The 27,178-nt window shown below is 45.6% G+C and overlaps 2 protein-coding genes and 1 long non-coding RNA gene across 3 annotated transcripts; all 3 read left to right on the top strand.

The window, feature by feature from the left end:
- LOC119312534 lies at positions 1-23,148 on the top strand. The gene is made up of 3 exons (XR_005151384.1): positions 1-278; positions 469-539; positions 23,027-23,148. It is a non-coding gene; the product is annotated as an uncharacterized LOC119312534 (long non-coding RNA).
- Positions 23,147-24,247, top strand: LOC119310463. The gene is made up of 3 exons (XM_037586209.1): positions 23,147-23,469; positions 23,567-24,155; positions 24,239-24,247. Exons 1-3 carry the CDS (start codon positions 23,147-23,149, stop codon positions 24,245-24,247), a joined length of 921 nt encoding a protein of 306 aa, XP_037442106.1.
- On the top strand, positions 24,180-27,178 carry LOC119312533. The gene is made up of 2 exons (XM_037588269.1): positions 24,180-25,328; positions 26,052-27,178. Exons 1-2 carry the CDS (start codon positions 24,249-24,251, stop codon positions 26,964-26,966), a joined length of 1,995 nt encoding a protein of 664 aa, XP_037444166.1. The 5' UTR covers positions 24,180-24,248; the 3' UTR covers positions 26,967-27,178.

Below are 27,178 nucleotides of genomic sequence, written 5' to 3'. Positions count from 1 at the left end.
CCAGCCACAAAACAGACGCCTTCACTGGATTGCTGCTCATATCCTTCCTACTGTCACCTGTGGAAGCTCTCCCCTGCTGCTTTGCTCTTCTTCTTCTGTAGCTGATTGCTTGCTTTGGGTTCTTATCGCGCCTGCCACGCGATCGGCGCTTCGCTCTTCCACTACTGTCTGCAACTCCAGATATCGTTCTAGTTTTACTTGCGTAATTCTGGAAAGGGGACATAGCTCGTTTGTGATCTTTTCTTGATGCAAATATCTTGAAAGACAGGAGATTCACAGTAAGTACTTCTGTTCTTAAATTCTTTCTTTAGCCGTGGTTAACGTTATCATCTGTTAGTTCTATAAATTTTTGTGTGTAAATATTGCTCCTTAACTAGTGTATGTCTATCGTTGGAAAGGTATCGTCTTTGGGTGAGTGTTGGATGGGTCTGATATCACCTCTCTCCCTCCTCTCTTTGCTGTTTTCAGAAACGGTTTGTCTTGTCGCCCTGGTGCCGACATCTAAACTCCTCTTCACTAGGCAGCAAAAGCTTCTCCAGGTAATCACCACTAGTAGTCTCGTACTCCATGTATTTAAACTGGCTGCTGCTACATATGCTCTTCTTGCATGACGGGCAGCTTTGAGATTAAGAACCTGCTTATTAGTCGTGTTTGGGTTCCTTTTGGACATTCATTCAAACGCAGGCCTGTTGCAGCTGTATGTTTACTACTCCCTCCGTCCCATAATATAAGAGCGTTTTTGGCACTAGTGTAGTGCCAGTGACAGACCCAGGAATTGAAGTTAGCCGGGGCGAACATTTAATGTTTATTTTTTTCGCTACAAATGCAGCTATATTCAACCAGAACTCATAGCATTCAACAACAAAAGTATATATGAAAAGACTATTTAAAACTAGTACACTGTTAAAAGTCGCCGAGGCCGCCTGACTGCTCACATGGACTCTTGCCGCTTGAAATGCTCACTTATGCCACAATATGATCCCATAATTCCAACTTCCAAATGAGACCTACAAAATAATGAATGCATTAGCACAAGTGTGATAGAGTTGTATATTTTGATATAGTCATCTGATGGTAACTGGGTGGTAGTATACCTTTAAGACGTAATTGCATAATGAACACGAGGTTCTCGAGGTAGATGACCTCGATGTCTCTTCAAGGCATGAAAATGAACCATAATCTCTTTATCACTAATTTTAGCAAATATCTCACGCTCAACAAAGCAAACCATCAAATCATTAAGCCAATCATCACCCATCTTGTTTCGAAGATCGGTCTTTATAATATTCATGGCTGAGAAAACCCTCTCAACTAATGCAGTTGCCACCGGTAATGTCAATGCAAGTCTGATGAGCCGATAAACCAATAGAAATACCAGATGTTGTCTACTCTGAACCAACTTGAGAGCAAGAGAGCTCAAACTATCGCAAGCCAAGAATTCAGTACTTTTTTTCATCACATCAATATATATATATGTCGAGTTGATCAGTCAACAGATAGCGCTCTTATGAAGAGAAATTAATTGAGTAAATATTTGCAAGCTCAACTAGCTTATCATGATCAAAGTTGCTAAATGAGTCTCTAGGATCAAGGCAAGCAATGCACTTCAACAAGCGTGTGGAAGTTTCACTAAATCGATTATTCATCTCAACTATGTTTCTATCCAACACCTCATTGAATATAGTTACCTTGTAATGATGGAGACAAGTAACCCTTTTGCGTGATCTTCTTGGGTAACCCCTTGCTGAAATGTTATCATCCATATTGGGCACTATTATATTTCTTGCAGCACAAAAGTTAGTAGTAGATATTAAGAAGGCTCCCATCCATCATCTCTCAACCTTTGTAATAAACTTTTCACTGACACAATCATATTCATAGCACATACTATATTCTGATCTTTTTGTTACAATGCTTGTGACAAATCATTGGTTAAACCAAGCACTCCAAGCATCAAAAGCAAGATAAGAACAAATTCAAAAGTTTCCATGTTTATCATAAAGCCAAAAGCCAAACCTCTATCATCAGCATCTGCTCCATCAAGAGAAATACCATGTTTTTGGATTTTATGACAAGTCAATTGATGATTGCCAGGAGCATTTTTATGGACCACATCGGCTACATCTTTTGCTTCTTTCTGCATACCAATCCAACATCTCAAGGAAATTACCCTTGTTCATGGAAGTGGTAGTCTCATCATGCCCACGAAAAGCTAGGCCTTGAGAGACAAGAAACCTTACCACACCTACAACAGCCCTCAAACTCTCTTCATATTCAATATGTGATTTCTCAGTATGAGAAGTCATTGCATATGACACACTTTGCTTTTGGTTTTTGAAATCTTCACACCGTCTTCTAGCATTGTTGTGAGCGCTGTTTGGTTCACCTACATGAGCATTGAATATTTCCACTGCCTTCTTCCAATTTTTGAACCCTTTCTTAGTGAAGACATCATGGTCAAACTTGTCACCAATGCTTGGAGCCTTGAAAAGAAAACAATGGAAACAATAGGCAGATTTTGTCTCTTTACTATACTCTTGCCAATCATAATCTTTGTACCATGCTTCTTTGAAGTTCCGCCAATCTTTCCCGAAAAGAGTACGAGGAAAATCATGACCATGCAAACGTCCCACACCTTTCGACAAATATGCCCTTCTCATTTCATCTCTAATTTCTGGAGTTGCTACTCTTCAATTTGCTTACACTAGTGCAGAACCGGGCAATAGCACCGGTTCGTAAGGCCCTTTAGTGCCGGTTCCATAACCAGCACTAAAGTGTGGGCACTAAAGGCCCCCCCCTTTAGTACCGGTTCAGCATGAACCGGTGGTAAAGGGCAACCACGTGGCACGAACCAGCTCCGGGGGCCTGGAGCCCTTTAGTACCGGTTGGTAATACCAACCGGTACTATAAGGTTTTTTTTTAGTTTTATGATTTCTTTTTCATTTAATTTTGTGTTTCCATTTTAATTCTTTTTCGTTTGCTGGTATTTTACGATACTACACATTGTACACGTTATGCATATATATATATAGAATTTCTAGTAGAACCAATCATGCATATATATATCATCAATGTCTCACAAACCACCATATTAATTAATTCACACATATACAAATGTATAGCTATATACAATTTCTCCTACATATGCATGTTGCCTTCGGAGCCAGTGGCATTAGCCTAATTGGTGCCTTCGGAGCACGATGACAATTGGAAGTGGTTTTCATGGGGGCGGTAGCGGGTAATAGTATTCTCCCTTCGGATTTATGACCTGGTCGAGCAAAAATCCCGCTATTTCCTCTTGAAGTGCTTCTACGCGCTCCGTTTCTGGGAGCTTCTTCCGCACCTCTCTGAACTGTTAAGAAGGAGATCAATATGCATGTGTATTAGTTGTGTGACTAGATATCGATAATGGTGTAAAAATTGTGAATAGTGTTCTGACAAGCGTACCCATTCCTGTCTTTGAGATCTGCTCCTTTTGGACGCCATCATGCGAATATTCTCGCAAACGCAGAATGCACACAGATCAGTCCCCTGCGCCTGCTTCAGGGCCTTTACGAGAATGGAATTTGATCAGATAATAATTAATCAAGCATGATGATTAAAGAGATGGCAGCTAGCTAGTACTACTTAATTACTTACCTTAGGTCAAAACCATTGAAGCTTTTTTTCCATTCGCCATCCGTGACGCTGATGAACCTTGCCCAAGCCCTGCCCGCCGACAAAGAAAATGAATAAAGGGGTTATTAAATAGTTCATATCATGAAATGACGAACTAAATAGGCCGAGATATATAGTTAATAATGATTGAAATTACCTGTTGACTATCCCAAACAAGATGTTATAGTCAGTTTTAACGTTGAGTAGTGAGTCCAGTATTTCAACTGTTCCGGCGTCAACTTTAATGATACACAAGACCCAGTGAAATCTGCATGCACACACGTTTGCATGTCTTAATTAAGCAGGCATATGTAAGCAAAAACATGTAGCTAGCTAGTAGGCAAAAACAGAGAATTTATAGTACAAGACAGTGTGACTCATTGGAAGTTGTAAGGAATTAGTATATCTTCATTGTATTTGAGGCGCTTCAAGAACTCTAGCATGTTGTCCTCTACGTCCTTTTGATGATGTGGATTTATCCGCCATGTGTATTCATTAACGGTGTTTGGGTCAATGAACCCAATGCCATAGCGTCCACCTTTTCTCATTTCATACATCTTCATCCTACATAATACCACATAAAAGAATATAGTGAGGATAATTACAGGTAATGATTGATCAAAAGGATCACTACAGCTAGCTTGAGACTTAAATTACAGAAAGAAATCACTTACAGACAATAGCAACTGACGATAGATTTGTCGAGTGCGTCTTGATTGTATAACTGAAACAGTTCAGAATACTCAACGGACAGAGCTTTCTCATGGAAGTAATGCTCCTCCTTGACATTCACCATGAGGGACAATCGATCTGAAATCTTGGTAATGTTCATGTACCATTGATGCAATTCATACATTCTCGTTGGGAGGTTCTTGACCTTGTCTGGCTCGACCAAAGGTTGGCCCCGGACATATTTCCGTTTTATTTCATCCTCTCTAAGCACAGGCATGGGCTCGATCTCGAGGAGTTGTCCAACAGTGATGTTGAGAACTTCAGCCTGCATTATATGGTCCTTGGTTATTACCACATTGCCCACCTTGGGAACGTAAACTGTTTGCCCACAATAATATTGGGCGCGCGTACTGTCACGTGTTGTTGGCACAACAAGCGAGGGGATCGATTGCGCCGCCTGTTCTCCCAGCTGGGGAATGGTTTTCCCGCATTTTTTGATAGCTGCTTGTTGTTTGCTTGATCCCGAGCTCGCCTCCTTACGTAAACGTGCTCGATTTAACATCCTGATGTGGCGCTCATAGTATGTGTCAACAAGCTTGGGAGCTGGTGGTTGAGCCATACGAATGAAGTGGTCAATCATTTCCTCAGGCACTTTCTCGCTTGGCGGCGGTGGCGGTTTCGGTGCAAAATGGGCTTCCACCTCGGCCTTCGATATGGCTGCGTTTTCCTCCTCGGACTTGTCATAAGCCCTCTGCGGAAGAGGCGTGAGGCTTGGACCATATTTATATCGCTTGCCTCCGCCTGTGCTTCCTGTACTACCTCGACTCGTACCGCTACGCACCATAGCTGCGGGGTGTCTCTTCTGCGATTGCTGAGGCGGCGGAGACGGCTGACGGGGCTGAGTTGGACGAGGAGGAGTGGCCTGAAGCTGTGCCGGACTTGGAGGAGTGGCCTGAGGTTGTGTCGGACTTGGAGGAGGAGGAGTGGCCTGACACTTTGCCGGACTTGGAGGAGGAGTGGCCTGACACTTTGCCGGACTTGGTGGACTTGCAAGAGCGGGAGTCTGCTGACTCGGTGGCGGACTTTGACGAGGAGTCGGCTGACGCGGTGTCGGTGGCCTTTGAAAGATGATGCAATCCTTTTTCCATAGGATGATACGATGTTTGGCCTCTCCGAGAAAGCGCTCGTCGTCACCTCCAGGAATGTCAAGCTGTAGCTCCGAATATGGTGGGTCCACCACCTCATCAATTTTTGACACGAGCATAGCCCGCTGGAATCGGGTTGCAATGGAAGGTTGCCTCGGGGGGATTTGTAAAAGCAACGGCGTCCGCCACCTTCATGGATATGTTCATTATTTTGACGTGTAGCTCGCAGTTAGTGTTCTCCGTGATGTCATCCACGGGGTATCTACCCAGCATTGCATCATCCGGGGCAGAACCCATGCTGCTTCTCGGCATGGATGGGGCGGTGCTATCCAATGCTGGATCATCCGCTAGAAGCTGCAGCTGCTGAGACCCCCTTTGCTGGGTAAGTGAGTCGATCTGCTCCTGCTGCCGCTGGAATTTGACTGCCAATTCCGCTTGACTTGCTTCTAGGCCTTGAAGGCGTTCATAGTCCCGCTTCCTCTGCTCCTCCTCCATCTTGCTCTTCTTCTCCTCTGCAATCTTCTTTCTCGCACGGGTTCTGTAGTCGGTGTTCCAGTCTGAAAACCCCTCATACCACGGAATAGTGCCCTTGCCTCGTGTTCTTCCTGAGTGTTCAGGATTTCCCAGGGCACGCGTAAGCTCGTCGTTCTCTCTGTTGGGCTGGAACACCCCCGATCGTGCCTCTTCTATTGCAACAAGTATCGCATCGTCGGCTCCCTTCAGACTTGCCTTCGTCGAAACATTGCCTGTCTTCGGGTCCAACTCCCCCCATGCGCATAGAACCAAGTCCTGCACCTGGGGGACCAGCTTTTAGTAACCGGAGTGACACCTGCATCCTCCATCTCTTTCTCAGAATTATCCCACTTAGGCATTGCCACCGCATAGCCACCTGGCCCCAGCTTATGGAACTTATCTTTTTTTTCGGCATTCTTCTTGTTTATTCTCGACCGTTCCTTAGCTAATTCCGAATCCTTGAATTTCACGAAATTGTCCCAATGAGCATGTTGGTTCTCTAGTATTCCCTCGAATACTGGAGTCTTCCTTCCTCCCTTGACGTACTTGTCCCATTCACGATTCTTGTGGTTCTTGAATGCAACCACCATCTTCCTAAGAGCAGCGTCCTTGACTTTCTGCACATCTGCTTTTGTGAAATGATCTGGTAGGGTGAAATGTTCCATGAGAGTATCCCAAAGCAGATATTTTTGATTCTTGTCGACAAAAGTAACATCTGGACGTGGCTTTGCTGGCTCTCTCCATTCTTGAAGTTTGATCGGGAGTTGGTCCTTCACAAGAACTCCGCACTGACGAACGAACTTGTCCGCAATCTTCTTAGGCGCTAATGGTTCTCCATTAGGTCTGACTGCCTCGATATTGTACTTTACGCCCTCCTTCAACTTTTTGTTCGGGCCTCGTTTCGTCCTTTTGCCTGAAGATTTGCTCGATCCGGATGGCTGAAAGAATAAAGATCGATTCGTTAATATATCTTCAAGTCATTTAAAACATGTGATGATCACCAGATGCCTGCTTATATAAATATACCTCGCCGGTCTTTGTTGTTTCAGGATCAACATGTTATTCGTCATCATCATAATTATAGTTCATGACTTCATCAATTTGGTCGTCGCGATCAAATATCATATCACCCTCTCCGGTGTTGTTTAGAAATTCGGAGCCGTCATAATCTTCTTCTTCATTCTGATCATCATCTGGCCCGCGTATCATATCGAACATGGTCTGTTCTCCCACTCTGTCGGTATTGTCTGCCATAGCTTTTATTTAACTAATCCAAAAGAAATATAAAATAATTTAGTATTCAAATTACATCGTCTCGAATAATAGATATAATCTCGAATACATCGTCTTGAATAATAGATATAATCTCGAATACATCGTCTCGAATAATATATAATATTGAATAGTACATCACTGGCTAGGTAGCTAATTAAAGATCGAATACTACAGAAGAATCTAGGACACTCGCGGTTCCTGCGGCGCGGGCGGTGGACACCCAAAAAGAAGGAACCCTCACAGGCTCGTAGCTGAAGTGAGATCCCCGGAGAACCTGCCGCCTTCTAACGCAACCATGTAGCGATGGACGTGCTCGTCCTCCTCCCTGACACGGCGACGTACCACCTCCGGCGGGGCCGGGTCCCTCCGCACCAAAACTGGCCCACGCAAACGCCACCAAACGAGATCAGGGTCGACGACGGGACCCGGGGCCGGGTTCCTCATCAAGCGGCGCGCCCCTCCAGGTAGCACCTCCCAGTGCCAGCCCGGCGGAGCCCAGTCCCGGACATGGGTCAGCCGGACGTCGTCGCGGACGGGTCGACGGCGAGGATGCGGTCCGGGCATCGTCGAGAACAAATACTAGCTATATGTCCGCAAAAAGTAACATTTTTTTAATGATTGGATTTTGATAACTAAAATTTCTAACATTTCTATATAACACTAATTACGCTATCATTGCATATGTCAAAAATCTATATACTATTCCATACTAATTAAGCATCTAACACTAAAAAGAGAAAACACAACTTCTATACATCCATTAAAAAACTGAAAAACGACATTATATAAAATATTCCATACTAATTAAACACTAATTATATTCATCTAACATGCATTCATACATATATAATAGTGAAAAAGTAATAATCTAAATAATCTAAACTAATTAAACATACAAAATACGTATATACTAATATATACATGCATTAATTCATACATATGTACGTGTGTGTGTGTGTTCATCATGCTTGTGTGTGTGTGTGTATGGGCTCGGGGAGGGGCGACGCCCATGGTGGCCGCCGGGAGCGAGGGAGAGGGGTTAGAGGGGGAGAGCTCACAACGGGGCGACGGCGACGGCGAGGCGACGGCCGGGGGCGGTGACCGGCCGGGGCGTGACGCGGGGGCGGCGACGCGGGGACGGCACGATGGGGATGGGCCCGGGGCGGCGACGGGGACGTGGGCGGTGACGGCGACGGCGTCGATCGATTGGGGCGCGTGGGCGGTGCTTCAATGGGGAAACAGAGGAAGAAACAGAGGGAGAATAAAATTTTCGCAAGTGTTGTATATATAGGAGAGGCCTTTAGTACCGGTTGGAGCCACCAACCGGTACTAAAGGCCAGTTTTGGTCAGCCCAAGCGGCGGGAAGCGACCTCCTTTAGTACCGGGTGGTGGCACAAACCGGTACTAAAGGCCCCCCCTTTAGTACCGGTTGGTGGTTTCAACCGGTACTAAAGGCCTCGCGCTGCCACCCCAAAGTTTAGTCTCACCTCGCCGGGCGAAGGGCAGCCGCACTGGTTTATAAACCCAGCCGCGGCTACCACTTCGAACTCCTCTATGTAGCAGGCTTGTGGGCCTAAACTCTGCGCGCTGCCCTGTGAGTCTGCTGGGCCTTCAAGGCCTTTAATTACACACCTGTGGCCTATCAGGCCCACAGGGCAGCGCCCCAATTTTTTTATAGTTTTTTTCTTTTCTGCTTTATTTTCTTCTATTTATTTTTGTGTAGTTTTTTGTATAGTTTTTTCTTTTCTGTTATATTTATTTTCTTCTATTTATTTGTGAGTAGTTTTTCATCTAGTTTGCCAAAATTCAACATTTTCAGAGTTCATTTTGTAGTGATTTTCAATTTCACGGTCATTTTGTAAAGGATTGAAAAATAGCAAATATATTTTTTTTCTTTTCTGCTTTATTTTTTCTTCTTTTTATTTCTGAGTAGTTTTTTCTTTTCTGCTATATTTATTTTCTTCTATTTATTTCTGAGTAGTTTTTTTATATAGTTTTTTCTTTTCAGCTATAGTTTTTCTTCTTCTCTGCTATTTTTTCTTTTCTGCAAAACTTGATGGTCAAAGTCTGGAGTTATAACTTAAAAAAAAGAAATGTTGACGTGCAATTAGTTTTTGCCATAACAGAAGAAGTCCGGAGTTGTAATAATTTATTAAAAATAAAAAAGAGGTGCAATGCTCGTTAATTTGCTTCAAGCCTTTTGGAATAGTGTAAACTGCACTGCGCATAGCTCCGTGCAGTCTACCGTATTCCTGATGGCTTGAAGCTAAGCAACGTGAGCATTGAGCCTCTTTTTCATCGTCTCTGCACTCAGGGCTTATAAACCGCTCCTAGTCCCTCTCACTTCGCGAGGTGGGACTAAAAAACAGCTTACGTCTGGTTCATCCATGAACCGGTACTAAAGGTGCTCGTGGGGCCCCAGCCTTACCTAACACAACCTCATTAGTACCGGTTCGTGATACGAACCGGCACTAAATGGTGATGGTGGGGCCATAGCCTGACCGGAGGCTGACACAGCCTCTTTAGTACCGGTTCGTGGCATGAACCGGTACTAAAGGTTCGCCACGAACCGGTGCTATTGATCGCCGCCACGAACCGGCACTAGTGTACACATTAGTGCCGGCTGAAATTCCAACTGGCACTATTGTGCTTCACATTTGACCCTTCGCCACGACCCGGTACTAAAGGGGGTGCGCTGGCGCAGGTGCGGTGCGGCAAGTTTAGTCCCACCTAGCTAGCCGAGGGGCGACCGCACTGGTTTATAAACCCCCTTGCGGTCGCTCTCTCGAGCTCCTCTCCTAGCAGGCCTACTGGGCCTACGTGTTCTTTGCTGCCCTGTGGGCCCACTTGGCCTTTGCGGGCCTGCATCCTGGCCCAACAACAGGTTGGGTTTCTAGTCGTATGCAGGCCGCTCTGGCCTAGTAGGCGGGCTTTATTTTTATTTTTTTTGCTTTATTTTTTTTGTGTTTTTTTGTGTATTTAGAGTTTTTTTTGAATATTTTTGCTTTAGGTACAAAAAATTACAAACTTTCTGTTAGTGCCCGTAGTTTTCAAATTTGGATAGTTTAAATTTTGAATTATTTGAAATTAGTGTGAATCACTAGTTTGTGAATAACTTAACTTTAAAAATCAGTAAAGGCATGAAAGAATTTGTTTGCACATAAAATTTCTTCGCGTTTCAAATGCCAAAACACACAACTACCCTAACTATTACAGAGATTCCCCTCTGGGTGTGAAACACAGAAGAAAGTGATGATAGTGAAGCCGATCACATCCCAGATCTTTGGGTGTGAAACTTTTTCTTCGCGTGTGTCCCTTTGCGCCGTAACCATGGAAAATCTTCATCATTTAACGGGATGCTCGGGTCAATATTCACTGTGAATGGAGCAATTTCATCAAACTTTTCATAATCTTCTGACTTGTCTGTCTTTTCATCCACTCCCACGATGTTTCTCTTCCCAGAAATAACTATGTGCCGCTTTGGCTCATCGTACGATGCATTCGCTTCCTTATCTTTTTTTTTTGGCTTGGTAGACATGTCCTTCACATAGAAAACCTGTGCCATATCATTGGCTAGGACTAATGGTTCGTCTGCATACGCAAGATTATTGAGATCCACTGTTGTCATTCCGTATTGCGGGTCTTCCGTTACCCCGCCTCGTGTCATATTGACCCATTTGCACCGAAACAAAGGGACCTTTAAACCACGTCGATAGTCAAGTTCCCATATGTCCTGTATATAACCATAATATGTTTCCTTTCCCGTCTTGGTTTCTGCATCAAAGCGGACACCACTATTTTGGTTGGTGCTCTTCTTATCTTGGGCGATCGTGTAAAATGTATTACCATTTATCTTGTACCCTTTGAAAGACATTATATTTGAAGATGGTAACTGGGACAGCAAGTACATGTCATCTTCAATAGAGGTGTCATGCATGGTACGTGTCTGCAACCAGCTGGTGAAACTCCTGGTTTGTTCACGTGTAATCCAGTCATCAGACCGCTCCGGGTGTTTGGAGCGTAGCAAATTCTTGTGTTCATCCATATACGGAGCCACCAAGGCGGAATTCTGTAGAACTGTGTAGTGTGCTTCAGTGAGAGAATGTTCGTCTATACATATTATTTGTTCCCCTCCTAGCGTGCCTTTTCCATCCAGTCTGCCCTTATGCCGCGATTCAGGAACACCAATCGGCTTAAGGTCAGGAATAAAGTCAATACAAAACTCAATGACCTCCTCATTTTGATGGCCCTTGGAGATACTTCCTTCTGGCCTAGCACGGTTATGAACATATTTCTTTAAGACTCCCATGAACCTCTCAAAGGGGAACATATTGTGTAGAAATGCAGGACCCAAAACGTTAATCTCTTCGCATAGGTGAACTAGGACGTGCGTCATGATGTTGAATAAGGATGGTGGGAACACCAACTCGAAACTGACAAGACATTGCACCAAATCATTCTGTAACCTTGGTATGATTTCTGGATCGATTACCTTCTGAGAGATTGCATTGAGAAATGCACATAGCTTCACAATGGCTAATCGAACGTTTTCCGGTAGAAGCCCCCTCAATGCAATCGGAAGCAGTTGCGTCATAATCACGTGGCAGTCATGAGACTTTAGGTTCTGGAACTTTTTCTCTGCCATGTTTATTATTCCCTTTATATTTGATGAGAAGCCAGACGGTACCTTAATACTGAGCAGGCATTCAAAGAAGATTTCCTTCTCTTCTTTGGTAAGAGCGTAGCTTGCATGACCCTGATGTATGCCGTCTTCTCCGTGCATACGTTGCTGGTCCTCCCGTGCCTCAGGTGTATCTTTTGTCTTCTCATACACGCCCAAGAAGCCAAGCAGGGTCACGCAAAGATTCTTCATCACGTGCATCACGTCGATTGCGGAGCGGACCTCTAGGTCTTTCCAATATGGCAGGTCCCAAAATATAGATTTCTTCTTCCACATGGGTGCGCGTCCGTCAGCGTCCTTCGGAACAGGTTGTCCGCCAGGACCCTTTCCAAATATCACCTTCAAATCCTTGACCATATCATGTACATCAACACCAGTACGGTGGCGAGGCTTCGTCCAGTGATCTGCCTCACCTTTGAAATGCTTGCCTTTCTTTCTTACGGGATGCCTGCTCGGAAGAAATCGACGATGTCCCAGGTACACATTCTTCTTACAACTATTCAAACATATACTGTCGGTATCATCCAAACAGTGCGTGCATCCGCGGTATCCCTTGTTTGTCTGTCCTGAAAGGTTACTGAGAGCAGGCCAATCATTAATGGTCACGAACAGCAACACCTTTAGGTCAAATTCTTCCCCCATGTGCTCATCCCACGCACGTACACCTGTTCCATTCCACAGTTGTAAGAGTTCTTCAACTAATGGCCTTAGGTACACATCAATGTCGTTGCCGGGTTGCTTAGGGACTTGGATGAGCACTGGCATCATAATGAACTTCCGCTTCATGCACAACCAAGGAGGAAGGTTATACAAACATAGAGTCACAGGCCAGGTGCTATGGTTGCTGCTCTGCTCCCCAAAAGGATTAATGCCATCTATGCTTAGACCAAACCATACGCTCCTTGCGTCATCTGCAAACTCCTTCCCGTACTTTCTTTCGATTTTTCTCCACTGCGACCCGTCAGCGGGTACTCTCAACTTTCCGTCTTTCTTACGGTCTTCTCTCTGCCATCGCATCGCCTTGGCACGCTCTTTGTTTTGGAACAAACGTTTCAACCGTGGTATTATAGGAGAATACCACATCACCTTGGCAGGAATCTTCTTCCTGGGGCGCTCGCCCTCGACATCACCATGCTCATCGCGGCTGATCTTATAGCGCAATGCACCACATACCGGGCAAGCATTCAAATCCTCATACTCACCGCGGTAGAGGATGCAATCATTAGGGCATGCATGTATCTTCTGCACCTCTAACCCTAGAGGGCAGACAGCCTTCTTTGCTTTGTACGTACTCTCGGGCAATTCGTTGTCCTTTGGAAGCATATCCTTTATCATTACCAACAACTTTCCAAATCCCTTGTCAGATACACCATTCTCTGCCTTTCATTGCAGCAATTCCAGTGTGGTGCCCAGCTTTTTCTTGTCACCTACGCAATTCGGTACAACAATTTTTTGTGATCCTCTAACATGCGCTGCAACTTCTTCTTCTCCAAATCACTTGCGCAGTTTCTCTTTGCATCGGCAATGGCCCGACCTAGATCATCAACGGGCTCATATGATGCCTCTTCTTCAGCTTCTTCCCGCATTGCCGGCTCAGCTTCTTCCCGCATTACCGGCTCAGCTTCTTCCCCCATTGTTGTATCATCGTATTCAGGGAACCCATGGCCAGGATAGCTGTCGTCGTCCTCTTCTTCTTCATTGTCTTCCATCATAACCCCTCTTTCTCCGTGCTTGGTCCAAACATTATAGTGGGGCATGAAACCGGACTCAAACAGGTGGACGTGAATGGTTCTTGGCGTAGAGTAATTGCGACCATTCTTACAGCCAGCACATGGACAAGGCATAAAACCATCCGCCCGCTTGTTTGCCTCAGCCGCAAGCAGAAAAGTATGCACGCCCTCAACGAACTGGGGAGAGCATCGGTCATCGTACATCCATTGCCGGCTCATCTTCATTACACAACACCGAATAGACTAAATTAATACAAGTTCATACATAAAGTTCATACAACACTTAAATGCAACAAACAAATAACTCTCTAGCTAAAGCATTTAAATGCAACAACAAATGCGATCAAGATCGCAACTAACGTAACAATTGATCCAATAGCATAATGATACCAAGCCTCACTATCAATGGCATATTTTCTAATCTTTCTAATCTTCAAGCGCATTTTCTTCATCTTGATCTTGTGATCATCGACGACATCGGCAACATGCAACTCCAATTCCATCTTCTCTCCCTCAATTCTTTTCAATTTTTCTTTCAAGTACTCGTTTTCTCTTTCAACTAAATTTAACCTCTCGACAATAGGGTCGGTTGGAATTTCCGGTTTACATACCTCCTAGATAAAAATATCTATGTCAACTTGATGGGCATAATTTGTCATAAACACGAAATGCAACAAATAGTTTTAAAAGAGAATATACCACATCCGAATCATAACAAGGACGAGGGCCGACGGGGACGGATATCAAAACCATGGCACTATGTATAACAAACAACGTACGGGTAAGATAATTATTATACGAGTAACTATATATCCAAATCACACAAACATCAATTTTTTATATAAAGTTTCATGAACAAGAGGCTCACCACAAGGTGGTGCCGGCGACGGGACGGTGCCGGCGATCGACGGTGGTTACGACGGAGATTTAGAAGGCACTAAGTAAACCACACCTACATATGCAAACTAAGTGTTATTTTGACCTCAAATTGCATATAAATCAAATACTACCACATATAATTCCTCCCAAATTACTAAAACCCACAATTAATCACTATATAAACCAATGCAAGAGCTAATCTAGCAATGAGAGATGAAAGGACAAAGTTGCTAACCTTGGTGATCATTTGAATGGATGAGGGCCTGCAAATCTTGACAAATTTGGGGCAAATTTTGTGATGAACTCGAGAGGAAGAAGGGAAGAACAGAGGAGAGGGAGAGGGGAAAGGGGGAAGAACAGAGTGCGGGTGGACGAAGGGTTTATATAGGACGACCTTTAGTACCGGTTCGTGCCACGAACCGGTACTAAAGGTGTTGGAAGGGCCCCACTCTGACAACATCCTGCCACCACTTTCTTTAGTACCGGTTCGTGGCACGAACCGGTGCTAAAGGTTCGCCACGAACTAGTACTAAAGAGCTCCTCCCGCCTAGCCGTTGGAACCGGCACTAATGGACACATTAGTGCCGGTTCTGTTACAAACTGGGACTAATGTGTCTCACATTTGACCCTTTTTCTACTAGTGTTACGTGTGCCAGGATCAGGATCCACATCAGCTTAATTAAATGCCGGAGGAAAGCCGTACAACATCAAATGGCACCATATCAAAACTGAGTGTCTTGTTACTGCTAACCACCCATGGCTATTTGCTATTCAACATTCCAAGTTTCCAACTAACATATCAAAGGAAGGATACAATAAGACTAGAAGAGGATACCTGCCAGTCGTCGGAGTCATGTGGTCGCTCTCTCTTCCGTTTGGCTCTGGCCGCCGAAGCTGCTGCCCCTGCCACAGCCGCAACATCTTCGACAGCAGCAGCCTTAGCCTCAGCTTCTTTGAGTTTGACAGCAGTAGCTATACCTATCCAATCCACCTCTTCGCCAGAATCCATCTCTTCGCCGGAATCCATCACCGGCACTGCCTCCACTGCCACCCCCGCAGCTGGTCCGACCTCCAGCACCAACACCTCCCCCACTGCCACCCCCAGCCGCTGGCTCGACCTCCACCACCAGCCCCCTCCCTCGCCGATGCAGGAGCGAGCAGATGCACACGCCGCACCCCGCGCCCGGGAACCCCTAGCCTCTGGCTGCGGCGCAGCAACGCAACATCGAGCAGCTAGGTCGTGACTAGTGAGGAGAGGGAGGGGAACGAATTGATGGGATTTCTGGATCGAGGAAAGGAGATGTCTGTGTGGGCCTCTCAAGTGGAGAGACATTTGGTTGGGCATGTAGGAGATAGCCCAGTCCACCAGCCCAAATATCTTTCCTCTTACCCATTCGCTCGCTGGCTGCCGCACATACAGAAATGCTGCCGGCGCTGGTTTTCCGATCGCGGTGATGCCTGCCGGAGGAAGATAGGTAGGTCGGGGTCGATCCTCCGCCGCCGGCGACCCGGGGCGGCCGCCCCAGCTCGCCCCAATGGTGGGTCCGTCATTGTGTAGTGCCAAAAACGCTCTTATATTATGGGATGGAGGGAGTACTTATTTGCTTCAGACCTATTGTTGTCACCTCGTAAAGTGTGTGTTTAGTTTTATGGAAAGAGATGTGCTTATGCTTGCTCTGCTTCATAACATTTTTGTGTTGGAGATTTTTTTGCATGATAATACGTGTCTCCTTAATAAAATAAAGATTCAGTTACAAGCCACGTAAACATCGACATTACAGGACTGTAAAGATAGGATAATCCTATGCAAAAAACCAGCGTCTGTCCCTCTCCACAAAGGAAAAGGAGACGGATCACCACTTCACCTCAGCTCGACGCGGCTCCATCGCTGATCAGCAGCTTTACGGACCTCTAAAGTAGCTTGTTTGAAGCAAAACCATTGCCGTTGAAAGAATCAGACTAGGGCAACATGTCCCTGGACACGCCATCAAACTCCAGAACTGACACCCCCACATGACTATGACACCGGAGGAGGAAACCAGAACTGTGAGCCTTCAACCACAGACTCAGCACAAGATGCACCATCTTCAAGTTGTCACTTGCGTAGACAACCATCTGCGCGTACTCCTGGATGACAAAACCTCCCTGCTCCACCATGACGTTGGATACAACGTCGCAGCAACGGAGACAGAGCAGAAGAAGAGACACACCTGATAGAGTCGCCGCCGTCGCCTCGCCGACACCATCGATGAACCCTAACACCGCCGATCTGAAGGATCAGCAAACACACGATGCCATCAACTCCGAGACACGCCATGATGAGCACCGCCAGTGTGGGAGTGGATTTGAGCAGATTTATTCGCCCGGGCATCGCTCCCACCATCCCAACGACGCACCACGACCTACAAATCCAAATCTTAACTACAAAGCGGAGGAACGGGGTCCCCCCTCCCTCCTGCTGCCGGAGCAGCAGCCGGAGGGAGAGGGGACCAACGTCCTGGATGGTGGAGATCGGTGGAAGAAGATCCGCCTCCCTCGTTGCCTGGTTGTGGCGGCGGCTAGGACAGGGGAAAACGCCTCCTCGAACGAAGCTCACACTTGTTATTGTACAATGTTTGCCCTGTGATTGTGACTGTGAGGGAACAAGAGTGTAGTTATTGAAAAAGTTTCTCAAGGATCCACGTTTTTCTACTTAACAAAACAGAAGATTGTTCTCTGTTCCGGAGCTATGCCTTTCATGATTGCTCAAGTAACTGGGAAGCTATGTCTAGTGGCCTCCTAAATAGCATGTTTATGTATCAAAGGTACTACTATACACGCCGTACGTAACTGCCAATGCGTCGCCAAGCTAGTGCTGCACAAAACGACCTAGAGACATGCTATCTCATGAAAATGAACGACCGAGGACTTTGCCATTATCACTTTTGGAAAACATCACAGATGATTTCTCTGAACACCATCGAATTGGAAGTGGTGGGTTTGCGGTGATTTATAAGGTAAGGCAAGTCTCAACTGCCCTTGGTTGATCCGAGAACTCAAGTTGATGTTGACAAGGCATCTTGTTATTTGCGGGGAATGCTTGAGAATAGGGTTGTTGCTGTGAAGAAACTGTCTCAAATGCTTGATATTTCTGATGATAAATTCAAAGATGAGATTGGTTGTTTGATGAAGGTGAAGCACCAAAACATTGTATGGTTTTTAGGATATTGTGCTAACATACAAGGCGAAATGGTAGGCTACAATGGAGATTTTGTCATGGCAGATGTACGTCAAAGGCTACTCTGCTTCGAGTACGTACCGAAAGGAAATCTTGATGAGTATATGAAAGGTAGGATCACACGGCGTGCAACTTCAGTTTCCAATTTGAATGTATATATTAATGTTTATTTAGTTCTAGACTTCTAGCAGCGGACAAATGTAATGACACTTGGGATGTCATTGTATCTAGTACTCTCTCCGTTCCGATTTACTCGTCGTGGTTTTAGTTCAAGGAGTATTACAAAACTAAACACTCCAGTCTTCAAATATGTCAAGTACTAAAACCACACTTTCTTCAATTCTCCCTCCTTTATAGATGCATCTTGTGGACTTGACTCGATAAAGAGCTACCAGATAATAAAGGGAATTTGTGAGGGTTTACATCACTTCACTAGAATTATATTGTTCACTTAGATCTCAAGCCCGCAGATATTCTACTAGATGACAATATGGTGCCGAAGATTACCGACTTTGGCCTCTCAAGGTGCTTTGATGAGAAGCAAATCCGAGCTATTACCAAAAATATGGCCGTAACGTGGTAACTTGTCAAAGCCTCTGAATCTTTTTTTTTTATCTTAGGTAGAAGCTGCATTATTTTCCATTTTTTCCTACATTCGTATGATTACAAAATTTCCTGCAGGGGGTATATGCCACCAGAGTTCCATAGTGGAGACATATGCATAATCACATACAAATCAGACATATATAGTCTTGGTGTCATAATTTTAGAGACGCTGGCAGGAAAAAAGTGGTAGCCTGACGGCCCTGGTGCGCGATGGTGACGACACCAAGATCTGGAGCCGCCACCGCCTGTCAGCGCGGAGAATCACGAATTGAGCATGGTGGATAGGTAGTTCGGAGCAGAGTGCCAGCTGTGAGCGGATAAGGGTTCAGAGAGATGCAATATGGATGAGGTTAGAGCACGGTTAAATAGGCGTGGTGGCCAAGTGAAGGGATAGGAAGCAGGCTTCAATGCGGTGCATCAGCCGGAGTAGGCTTCTCGGTCGTCGTTCTACATTGAAGTGGCAGCGTCCACTCGTCCGGTTCTCGCTCTTTCTGGCATAAATGTCGCAGAGTCACGTCCACCCTGGAGCGGCGCTGACTGGCATGAATGCGCGGAAACCGCTTCGCGCGGAGAGTATTTTTCTGGCATGAGGGTTTTGGGTGGGACCTGGATGGTTGACGCGTGCGTGGCAGCATCCTGGACGCCCACAAAGCCTCCTGGTCCAGACGGATGCAAGCGGTTTAGGAGTCCGCGTTGGAGATTCCCCAAGGCTTTGCATCGTATTACAAGATAGATTCAAATGAACCAGGAGCAGAAGAAAATGAGATAAAGTTAAAAACAACACAAGACAACACAACAAGGAGCAGTGCCGAGGAGATCGAACTGCATCAGCCAGCCGAGACCAAACCATGACAATGCACCATCGGCGTGAATCGCAAGGCGACGGGCAACCGAGACTACACAACACCACAACACCATCTATCGCGGGGTACATTTGAAAGGTCATGCGAGACCGAGATGGCGCCACGACACCTTTGTGTCATCGATGTAGTCGAAGGGCATCACTAAGCAGAGATTTCTCAGAGTACACCAAAACATCGCCAGGCCGGGATCAAAACAACGTCATCAATATAGAACACGGCACGGAGCATCGGCGTAGCCTCAGCCAGCAGCAACTGACCGACCATGGATCTTTCCCAACCCCCATTCACATCCCCCACACGATGATCACATCACAGCTGCCAATAGCGTCGGGAAGCGCTAAAATGGGCGACCCCAGATCTAGGAAAATCCAACCGGCGAGGCGTCCCCGGCGAGCAGAGCCACGAACGGCGACAACCCATTGGAAGAGCTGGGAGGTGGAGGGCTCCAATGTCACTGGAGCCGTGATGCCACCTTCGTTGGCGAGTGCACGGAGAGGAACAATGACGACCAAACTCCGGGTGGTGGAGATGGTAGATGTGGCGTTTGGAACTACATGAGGCGGGACGGAGGGTGTCGAGCACGCTAGAGTTGTAGCCGTCGATGTGAGCAGTTGAGGGCGGGCAGTGGCGGAGTCTAGTGCGAAGACGCGGAGTAGGGAAGTGGGCGCAGGGGCCAGCCCTGCAGGCTTCTGCCACTGCCAGATTTGGCGAGGACCAATGCGGATGAAGAGGGGGCCTGCAACGAGCGCATAGGCGGATCCCGCTGCCGCCAGCCGCCGCCGGGCTTTGCTCGGTGTCGTTTGCTGGCGGCAGCAAGGGGGTGGTGGCCGGTGAAGTGGGCTGTGGCAACAGCGTAGCTGAGGCCAGGCAGCCCAGGCAATGGCCCGGGGAAAAAAAAAATCCTAGCCTTATATTTAGAAAAAAAATCCCTACCCTACCCTGCCATCCTGGACTTTGGTCAGCGACTCACACACGAAGGTATCCCCCATCTTACGCTATCCCAAATCCCAATTTCATTTGCTAGATGTCTCTGTTTGATTGATTTTTTTTTCAAAACTATCACTTATTTTATAGCAAATTCGGAAACTATAGCACCCAATGGAAAAAATATCAAAACTATGACCCCGTCTGCCTCGTGTGGGCCGAAGAGGTTGTTTTCGGTCAGCTTTTGACCGAGAAGGGCTTTCCGGCCTTGCCTTGGCCGAAGAGATGCGTAGCTGGGCCGAAAAGGACCTTTTTGGTCAATAGTGGCCGAAAAGTTCTTTTTTGTCAACAGTAGGCCAAAGAGTCCTTGGGCCCCACTTTTTCACGCCAACGTGTGGCCGAAGGTGCATGGCTGCGCTCTTTGGCTTATGTTAGGCCGAAATGGTTTTTTTATTTTGACTTATGATTGTTGTGCAACCATTGTCCATCTTAGACATTAGAAAGATATATTTTCGCGCAACCTTTTCCTCATTATTTTCCTGCCAACTCTTTCCCTTCATATGTTCCCACAACCCTTTCCCTCCACATCAGGTGGCTGTGACCCCGATAAAACAATCTCGTTAGCAACTTCACTGCCCTGGTCGGGTTCATACCCCCTGTGGAGTTGTACGATATTCTCCTCCTTCGCCACATGTTGCACAAGGGCATATGGGTGAATTTTTCGGTCTTGACAACGTCTTAACAGGGTCAACCAATGTTGGCTCCTATCTATCGGCATCAACTCCCACTTGACATTTTTATAGGATTTGGTCCACAATGCATGAATACTGACGAAACATACTCGAGGATCCAGCCAACTAGTTGTCAACCAGTACTTCAACTGTCTGATGTCCAGTCTGTCCGGGTCTGCTAGTGTCATGACGCCATTTTTAAACTGCTAAGATCAACCCCCAACTCATTATATCGAACATTACCAGCGTTGTAGTAAACAGTCAATTTTACTGGTTTAGACATTTTCACCTGTCAGACATTGTCATCTTCTCATTAATCACAACGAACAATATTATTACCCGCTATTGTAACTATGCACTAAAATGCCTCCACAAACATATTAACACTACAATTCGCAATATGACTTATCTACACTAACTAAACTATACAATTCAGAGAAAATTTGTGACTCAACATGGTTATTCCTTCGAAGCGTGTGTCCCTAGCTTCTTGCTCCTCTCTTTCACTCAGCGGCACCGGCCACCTCGCGGAGTACTTGCACCACCGGACAACGACAGCGCCGCCCCCTCGACGACCAGAGGTTCAACTTCGGTCACCCCCCAAGCCGCACCTCCTCCTCACCACCTCCACCTCCACAGCTGCTGCTCCTCCTCACCGCCACCTCCTTCCCAACCACACCTCCTCCACCCCACCATGGCTCCTCCCCCCAAACGCTCAAAAAACTACCCCATAGCAAAAAAAACACCGTAGACCGTTGGAGAATACTATGATCTATCTATTATGTGCCTTGGATGTGAAAATGCGTGCAAACTGGAGGAGATCGGCGCGGGCTTGCGAGGTCTACAAAGAAGAACGAGAGAGAGAGAGGAAGAAACAGAGGCAAGCACGAGAGGAAGGAGACGACGGCGTCGGCCTTATCCAGACCTTTTCGGTCAAGGTCTGGCCGAAAAGCTCTTCGGCCTCTGGCAGGCCGAAAACAGCCCATTTCGGTCGCGCGTAGGCCGAAGCTACTATTTCCGGCCAACCCGCCACCGAAGCCACCTCTTCGGCTCAGATGAGCCCTTCTTCGGTCAACTGCTGGACGAAAAGCCCTTTTCGTCCAAGTGCGGACCGAAAACACCCTCTTCGGCCCACACGAGGCCGACGGGGGTCATAGTTTTGATTTTTTTTTTTGCATTGGGTACTATAGTTTCCGAATTTGCTATAAAAAAGTGATAGTTTTGAAGAAAAAAAATCGGTTTGATGCTTGATTGAAACATGATCTTTAATTCTTAATGCCTTCCCCTTTCCATGTTGTTTCCCTTAATTTAGTAATTCTGCAGAGAACTTAAATGTGGAAACTGATTTAGTAAAAAAAATCAATGTAAGTAGCTAAATGACCGTGCGTTGCACTGATTTGCATTTCAAAATTAATCTTCTAAGGTTTAGCTTCTTCTATTATTGAAGATGTAATCATGGAAAGTTCGGAGCAATCAATCATTTGATTTGGTACAATATTTTGTATCATCTATGTTATGTATGGTCTTTTAATATCAACACAGATCTTTGGGACATAGGGGCACCAATGCACCTCAAATGGGAAAAACAATTTTAGGAAAATCAAAAAGAGTCGAAATTTTCTGAAACTTTTTTGTAACAACTATGGTCTAGCATAATACTCATGTGAACAGTTTCACGGAGGAATGACTCGTTGTATTCTGGGTGAAAAAAAGCAAACTTGTTACTATATAAAAGTTACTACTCACGGCTTTTTGTAATCGCAAATTTGTTTTCTTGATCCTGGAGTCGGTCGAAGCTATTCCTTCGCGAACATTTTCACAAGACTCATTGGCTATTTCCGTTTCAATATGTCTTATTTTATTAGTTGAACCATCATTGAGCAAATACAGCAATTGAATATTGTGTTAGAGTTCTTATTAGTTATGCAACATTTTTACCAGCTGCAATATGATCCGGATCGGTTGATGTACATCGCCGTCGTGGTCGTGAATACCCATGATTAAGATATCATAGTGGCTGTTGTAAATAATATTTATTTCCAAGTTGGCTATAGAATAGTAACGCAATGAGACAAGAGATGGTATATGAAATTCGTACGCGTTAATACATGGTGGTTGTCTCTGTGATTCTAGGATATATGTATGCGCTTGCATTCCCAATTTCCCAGACAACATTTAGAGCTAAAAAAGACTAGAACACTTGATAGAGGAGAACGAAGCTGCTTGGTTGAACAGACCGCAAGCAGGATGGAGATGGCGGTAGGGGCGGCTTCGAGGGTGGTGGTGCAACTGGTGCGTGGAGTCGTGGTCGTCTTGAAGGATGCACTCCAGCTGCAAGGTGCTCGAGGGCTGGACCTTGAACGGCCAACGAGCGGAGACACGCCCTTGCACCAGGTACCGGAGCTGCCGCTTAACATCTGCATGGTATCCGAGATGTTCCTGCAGATCCTTGCCACGGGGCTCGGCGCCCTCGCCTTGGTCTGGGCGACCGTCGTCCTGCTCGGCGGTTTCTCCACTTATCTACACAAGGCTGATTTCTGGGTCATCACCGCTATCGTCTTCATCCAAACAGCCAGGTACCTCCTCAGTCCTCGCCCTCTTCTTATGACTGTAGATGACTAGTCCTGTACTACAAAAAGGTCCAGTAATTAGTTTGCCTCTGTTGAGCAACAGGGTCGTGGGCATAAATGTAAGCCCCGAGGCAGAATTTTTCAACCAAGTTCCACAAGCATTCCTCGAATTGGGCGCCGAGCACTACACGAAATGGGGGCGACGAAGACCCCTGACTGGCCGAGCAACTGGCCAAAACTTCGTTTACTATCTCATGCTGGCACTTGGAAGTGCAAGGGATTTCATAACCATTGTGGCCTTCCTAGCAATATTGGTCCTTGCAGTTCCGATGATCGCAGGGTTAGGCTGCATATCACTTTCCATCTATCGTCTCGTTGCCCTCCTGTCGAGACATCATGGCAATGACAATGTGTTTCGTGCACTCATCTTGTTCTATGCTCTCGTGCTTCTCCAAGGTGGATTGTTCATCTTGTGGTTGTTTCTGAGGCTGTATCGTTCTTATCTTGCAAACCACGTGAGCTTCAAGTATGGACTTGAGGACAAGAGAGAATTGATTGACAAATATATGGGCAAAACCTTGAGCACGGCCATAAAAAATGGGGTGGCAGGTACCATCAACAGGAACCTGGCTTCCTTCGCAGCAGAAATGATGAAATCTGAGTACAGTCAGGACCGCATTGATGCAGTTTTGGTGATGCATAGATTGACATCCCAAGAGGACCATAGAACAAGAACACTATCCCAGATACAATCCTCACCGCTCTGTGTTTCCAGGCTGCTTGACATGGTTACCTCAAACTCAAAGAGCCGCACTGATCAGAGGACAAGAATATGCATCGCAGAAATTGTGGCACATCTTGCTAGCAACTTGTGCCTGGCTGACATATCAGGAGCAACAGAGTCCATATCTTCCATGATTGATCCCTACTTTATGAAAATATCAGCACCAGCTACCAATGTCAACATTGACCATCAGACAGCTATTGACATCACAACTGACCAGCAGGGGGCTATTCAGTCAGCCAGCGCTACCAATGGAGGAGAAAGCATCGGATTTTGTATTTATCTTAAGAAATTAATGGACATGGTAGCTCCGCATACTGCAGAATTCATCAGAAATAGACATCAAGAAACTCCTCGATCCTCCAGGACTACCAGTGGAGCTGAAAGCAAACCTCTAATTATCCATGGCCTGTTGATTCTTGCCAAGCTTGCAGTTAACCCGGACAACTGCAAACACATATATGATTACAAGGGTCTCTTCTCCAAGATCATATCCCCAGTCAAAACTAAAGTGTATGAGATCCTCAGAGATGATGGTATCACCATGGAAATAACTGAGAAGGCACTGGAAGTGGTGAGCATGCTTGTCAGTGGCACAGATGAAACCAGTGAAAAGATACGCCGAGATATTTGTAGCAACGGGATAGTAGCACAACATATCTGCTCAATCTTGGAAAAGGACCACATGTACAACAAGCTAAAGGTTCCAGCAACAAAGATCCTAATGGAGCTATCTTTGGATACGTCCACTCAAGCTACCCTTGGACTTGATGGCGTAGCTGAATTCATTAATGACTTGATGGACATCTTCTTTGATGCTGCTAATGAGAGTCAAGAACTCAAGAAGACCGCAGGGGAAGCATTGGCAGTACTGGCAATGGACAATGCCAATTGTATGACGATCACGAATTTCAGCTCAGAGACAAAAACTTCAGTTCAGCTGCTCACAGATATGATTCCTGCGGTAAACGCCAGATTATATCAAACTACCATAGCACAACTGCTGATGCAACTTTGTGCAAGTTTTAACCCTGCAGAAAGGGAGGAGCATCTCGCATCAGTCAAAACAATTCTACATGAGGTAAGAGTACATGTAAATATCCATATTATTTTTCCAATAATCTATTAGTACTCTATATGCTTCACAGATACGAAAGAGCAGTTCGGAATGGTGAATTCACTTATTTATTATATCTCATTCTTTGTCATCTGCATCACATTTTTCAGATAGAGGATATAATTAACATGCGTGATGAAACATAACACAAATTTGTGAACTTGTATCTAAAATTTCAGTAGACTTTTTCTTGAACTAGGTTGATGTAGTATCCAAGTTTGATCTGACACAACGATTCGTAGTCCGGATCTTTATTGTGGTGTGCCACCATGGATCTGTTTGCTACAGTCGAATGTCCAAAGATCTATAGAAGTTCAAATGGGGGCTAGCATAGAGCAGATCCAAACGGAATCTGAAAGTTCAAAAAAAAATGGATTTCTTTTCTTCACGTGTTTTGGACAGATGCATGCCAAACGGGACACAAAAGTTCGTTGGGACCATGTGTACTCCATAAGCAGAAATCCCAATAAAAAGGCATGAGCCTTAAAAAAATCTTTATACAAAAAAGTAATGACTAATGAATATTATCATATATTGTTTTTTAATTAGTGCACATCATGAGTAGGATATGCACGACCATTTCCCCCTTTTACTTGATGTAACATTGCTGTTGAAATATCTCACATGTACCCTTTGTTCTTAGAATAAGAGGTTTCTTCTTTACTAAATTGTTTTTTGGCATGACAGGTACTCAAAGTTATATGCAACATTGAACAAGCAGCAAATGCAAATCAGGTGGGTTCTCCCCAGCATAACCTGGGCCAGCAACAAGCAGCAAACACAAATCAGGCGGGTTCTCCCCAGCATAACCCGGGCCAGCAACAAGCAGCAACCGCAAAGCAGACGGGTTCCCCCCAGCATAACCAAGGCCAGCAACAAGCAGCAAACACAAATCAGGTGGGTTCTCCACAGCATAACTCAGGCCAGCAACAAGCAGCAAACGCAAATCAGGCGGGTTCTCCCCAGCATAACCCAGGCCAGCAACAAGCAGCAAACACAAATCAGGCGGATTCACCACAGCAAAACTGGGGCCGGCCCCCATTTTCTCGGGCATTTTATCGCTTGAACAGTTTTCTCGGGGCTCACCACTCTCACGCTGCTAACAGAAACAATCCCAATGACAATTTGCCGGCTGTTACTCAGCTTGTAGGTGCTAGAAGAAAATCCCTGGCAGCCTTCTTAGGCCTTACATTGGAGATATGTGACAAACTGGAGATCAGTCCAGATGATTTTGATGATGCGCTTGCGCTCATTCCTCTTTCCATGGATGACTTTGTGGATAAACTGAATCATATAATAGAACAGTGCAAGGGCCACTCTGTTGATAGCTTGGAAGGGAAGGGCCCCTCAGTTGAGTATCTGATAATAATCAAGGCAGTGACAAAGTTATGTACATGGATGATGGAAAGCAAGCCAGACTGCATTACAGTATTCCAAAACAAGAACACTAGCACAAAACTGCAAGGTGCCTTGGAGGATATGAGAGACCTGGAACTAGGTATGCTCCTTACCGGCAGTGCAGGGGACATGGCTAATTACCAAACCCTTTCAAACATCGTGGGTGTTGCACGGCAGATGATGGATGCTAATGTGCAAGTTTAAATAGGAATGGGTGGAAAAGAATGACAAGTGTGGGGTTTTCTTTCGGTGCCTACTTTTCAGAGAATTGTTTTCTCCATGTGTCTCCCCACGTGTAAGAATCAAGATAGCTACTTGATTTTTTATCTTCCCGGTTTACAATCTGCTTGATTTTCCGTGGATTAATTGTGCTTGACTTTTGCTGTGTTTGTCAAATAGCCTTTGTATGACCGTTA

Source organism: Triticum dicoccoides, chromosome 5B, assembly GCF_002162155.2.
Source record: "Triticum dicoccoides isolate Atlit2015 ecotype Zavitan chromosome 5B, WEW_v2.0, whole genome shotgun sequence".
Classification (NCBI taxonomy): domain Eukaryota; kingdom Viridiplantae; phylum Streptophyta; class Magnoliopsida; order Poales; family Poaceae; genus Triticum; species Triticum dicoccoides.
Note: the sequence above shows the minus strand (reverse complement) of the source record. Positions and strands in the feature narration are given on the sequence as shown.

Bases quoted from the DNA above. Each gene is read 5' to 3' on its own strand.
- LOC119310463 (XM_037586209.1), top strand. From the start codon at position 23,147: ATGGCGGTAGGGGCGGCTTCGAGGGTGGTGGTGCAACTGGTGCGTGGA. The intron at 23,470-23,566 runs GTACCTCCTCAG...GTTGAGCAACAG, and splicing joins GTCTTCATCCAAACAGCCAG to GGTCGTGGGCATAAATGTAA.
- LOC119312533 (XM_037588269.1), top strand. From the start codon at position 24,249: ATGGTTACCTCAAACTCAAAGAGCCGCACTGATCAGAGGACAAGAATA. The intron at 25,329-26,051 runs GTAAGAGTACAT...TTGGCATGACAG, and splicing joins TCAAAACAATTCTACATGAG to GTACTCAAAGTTATATGCAA.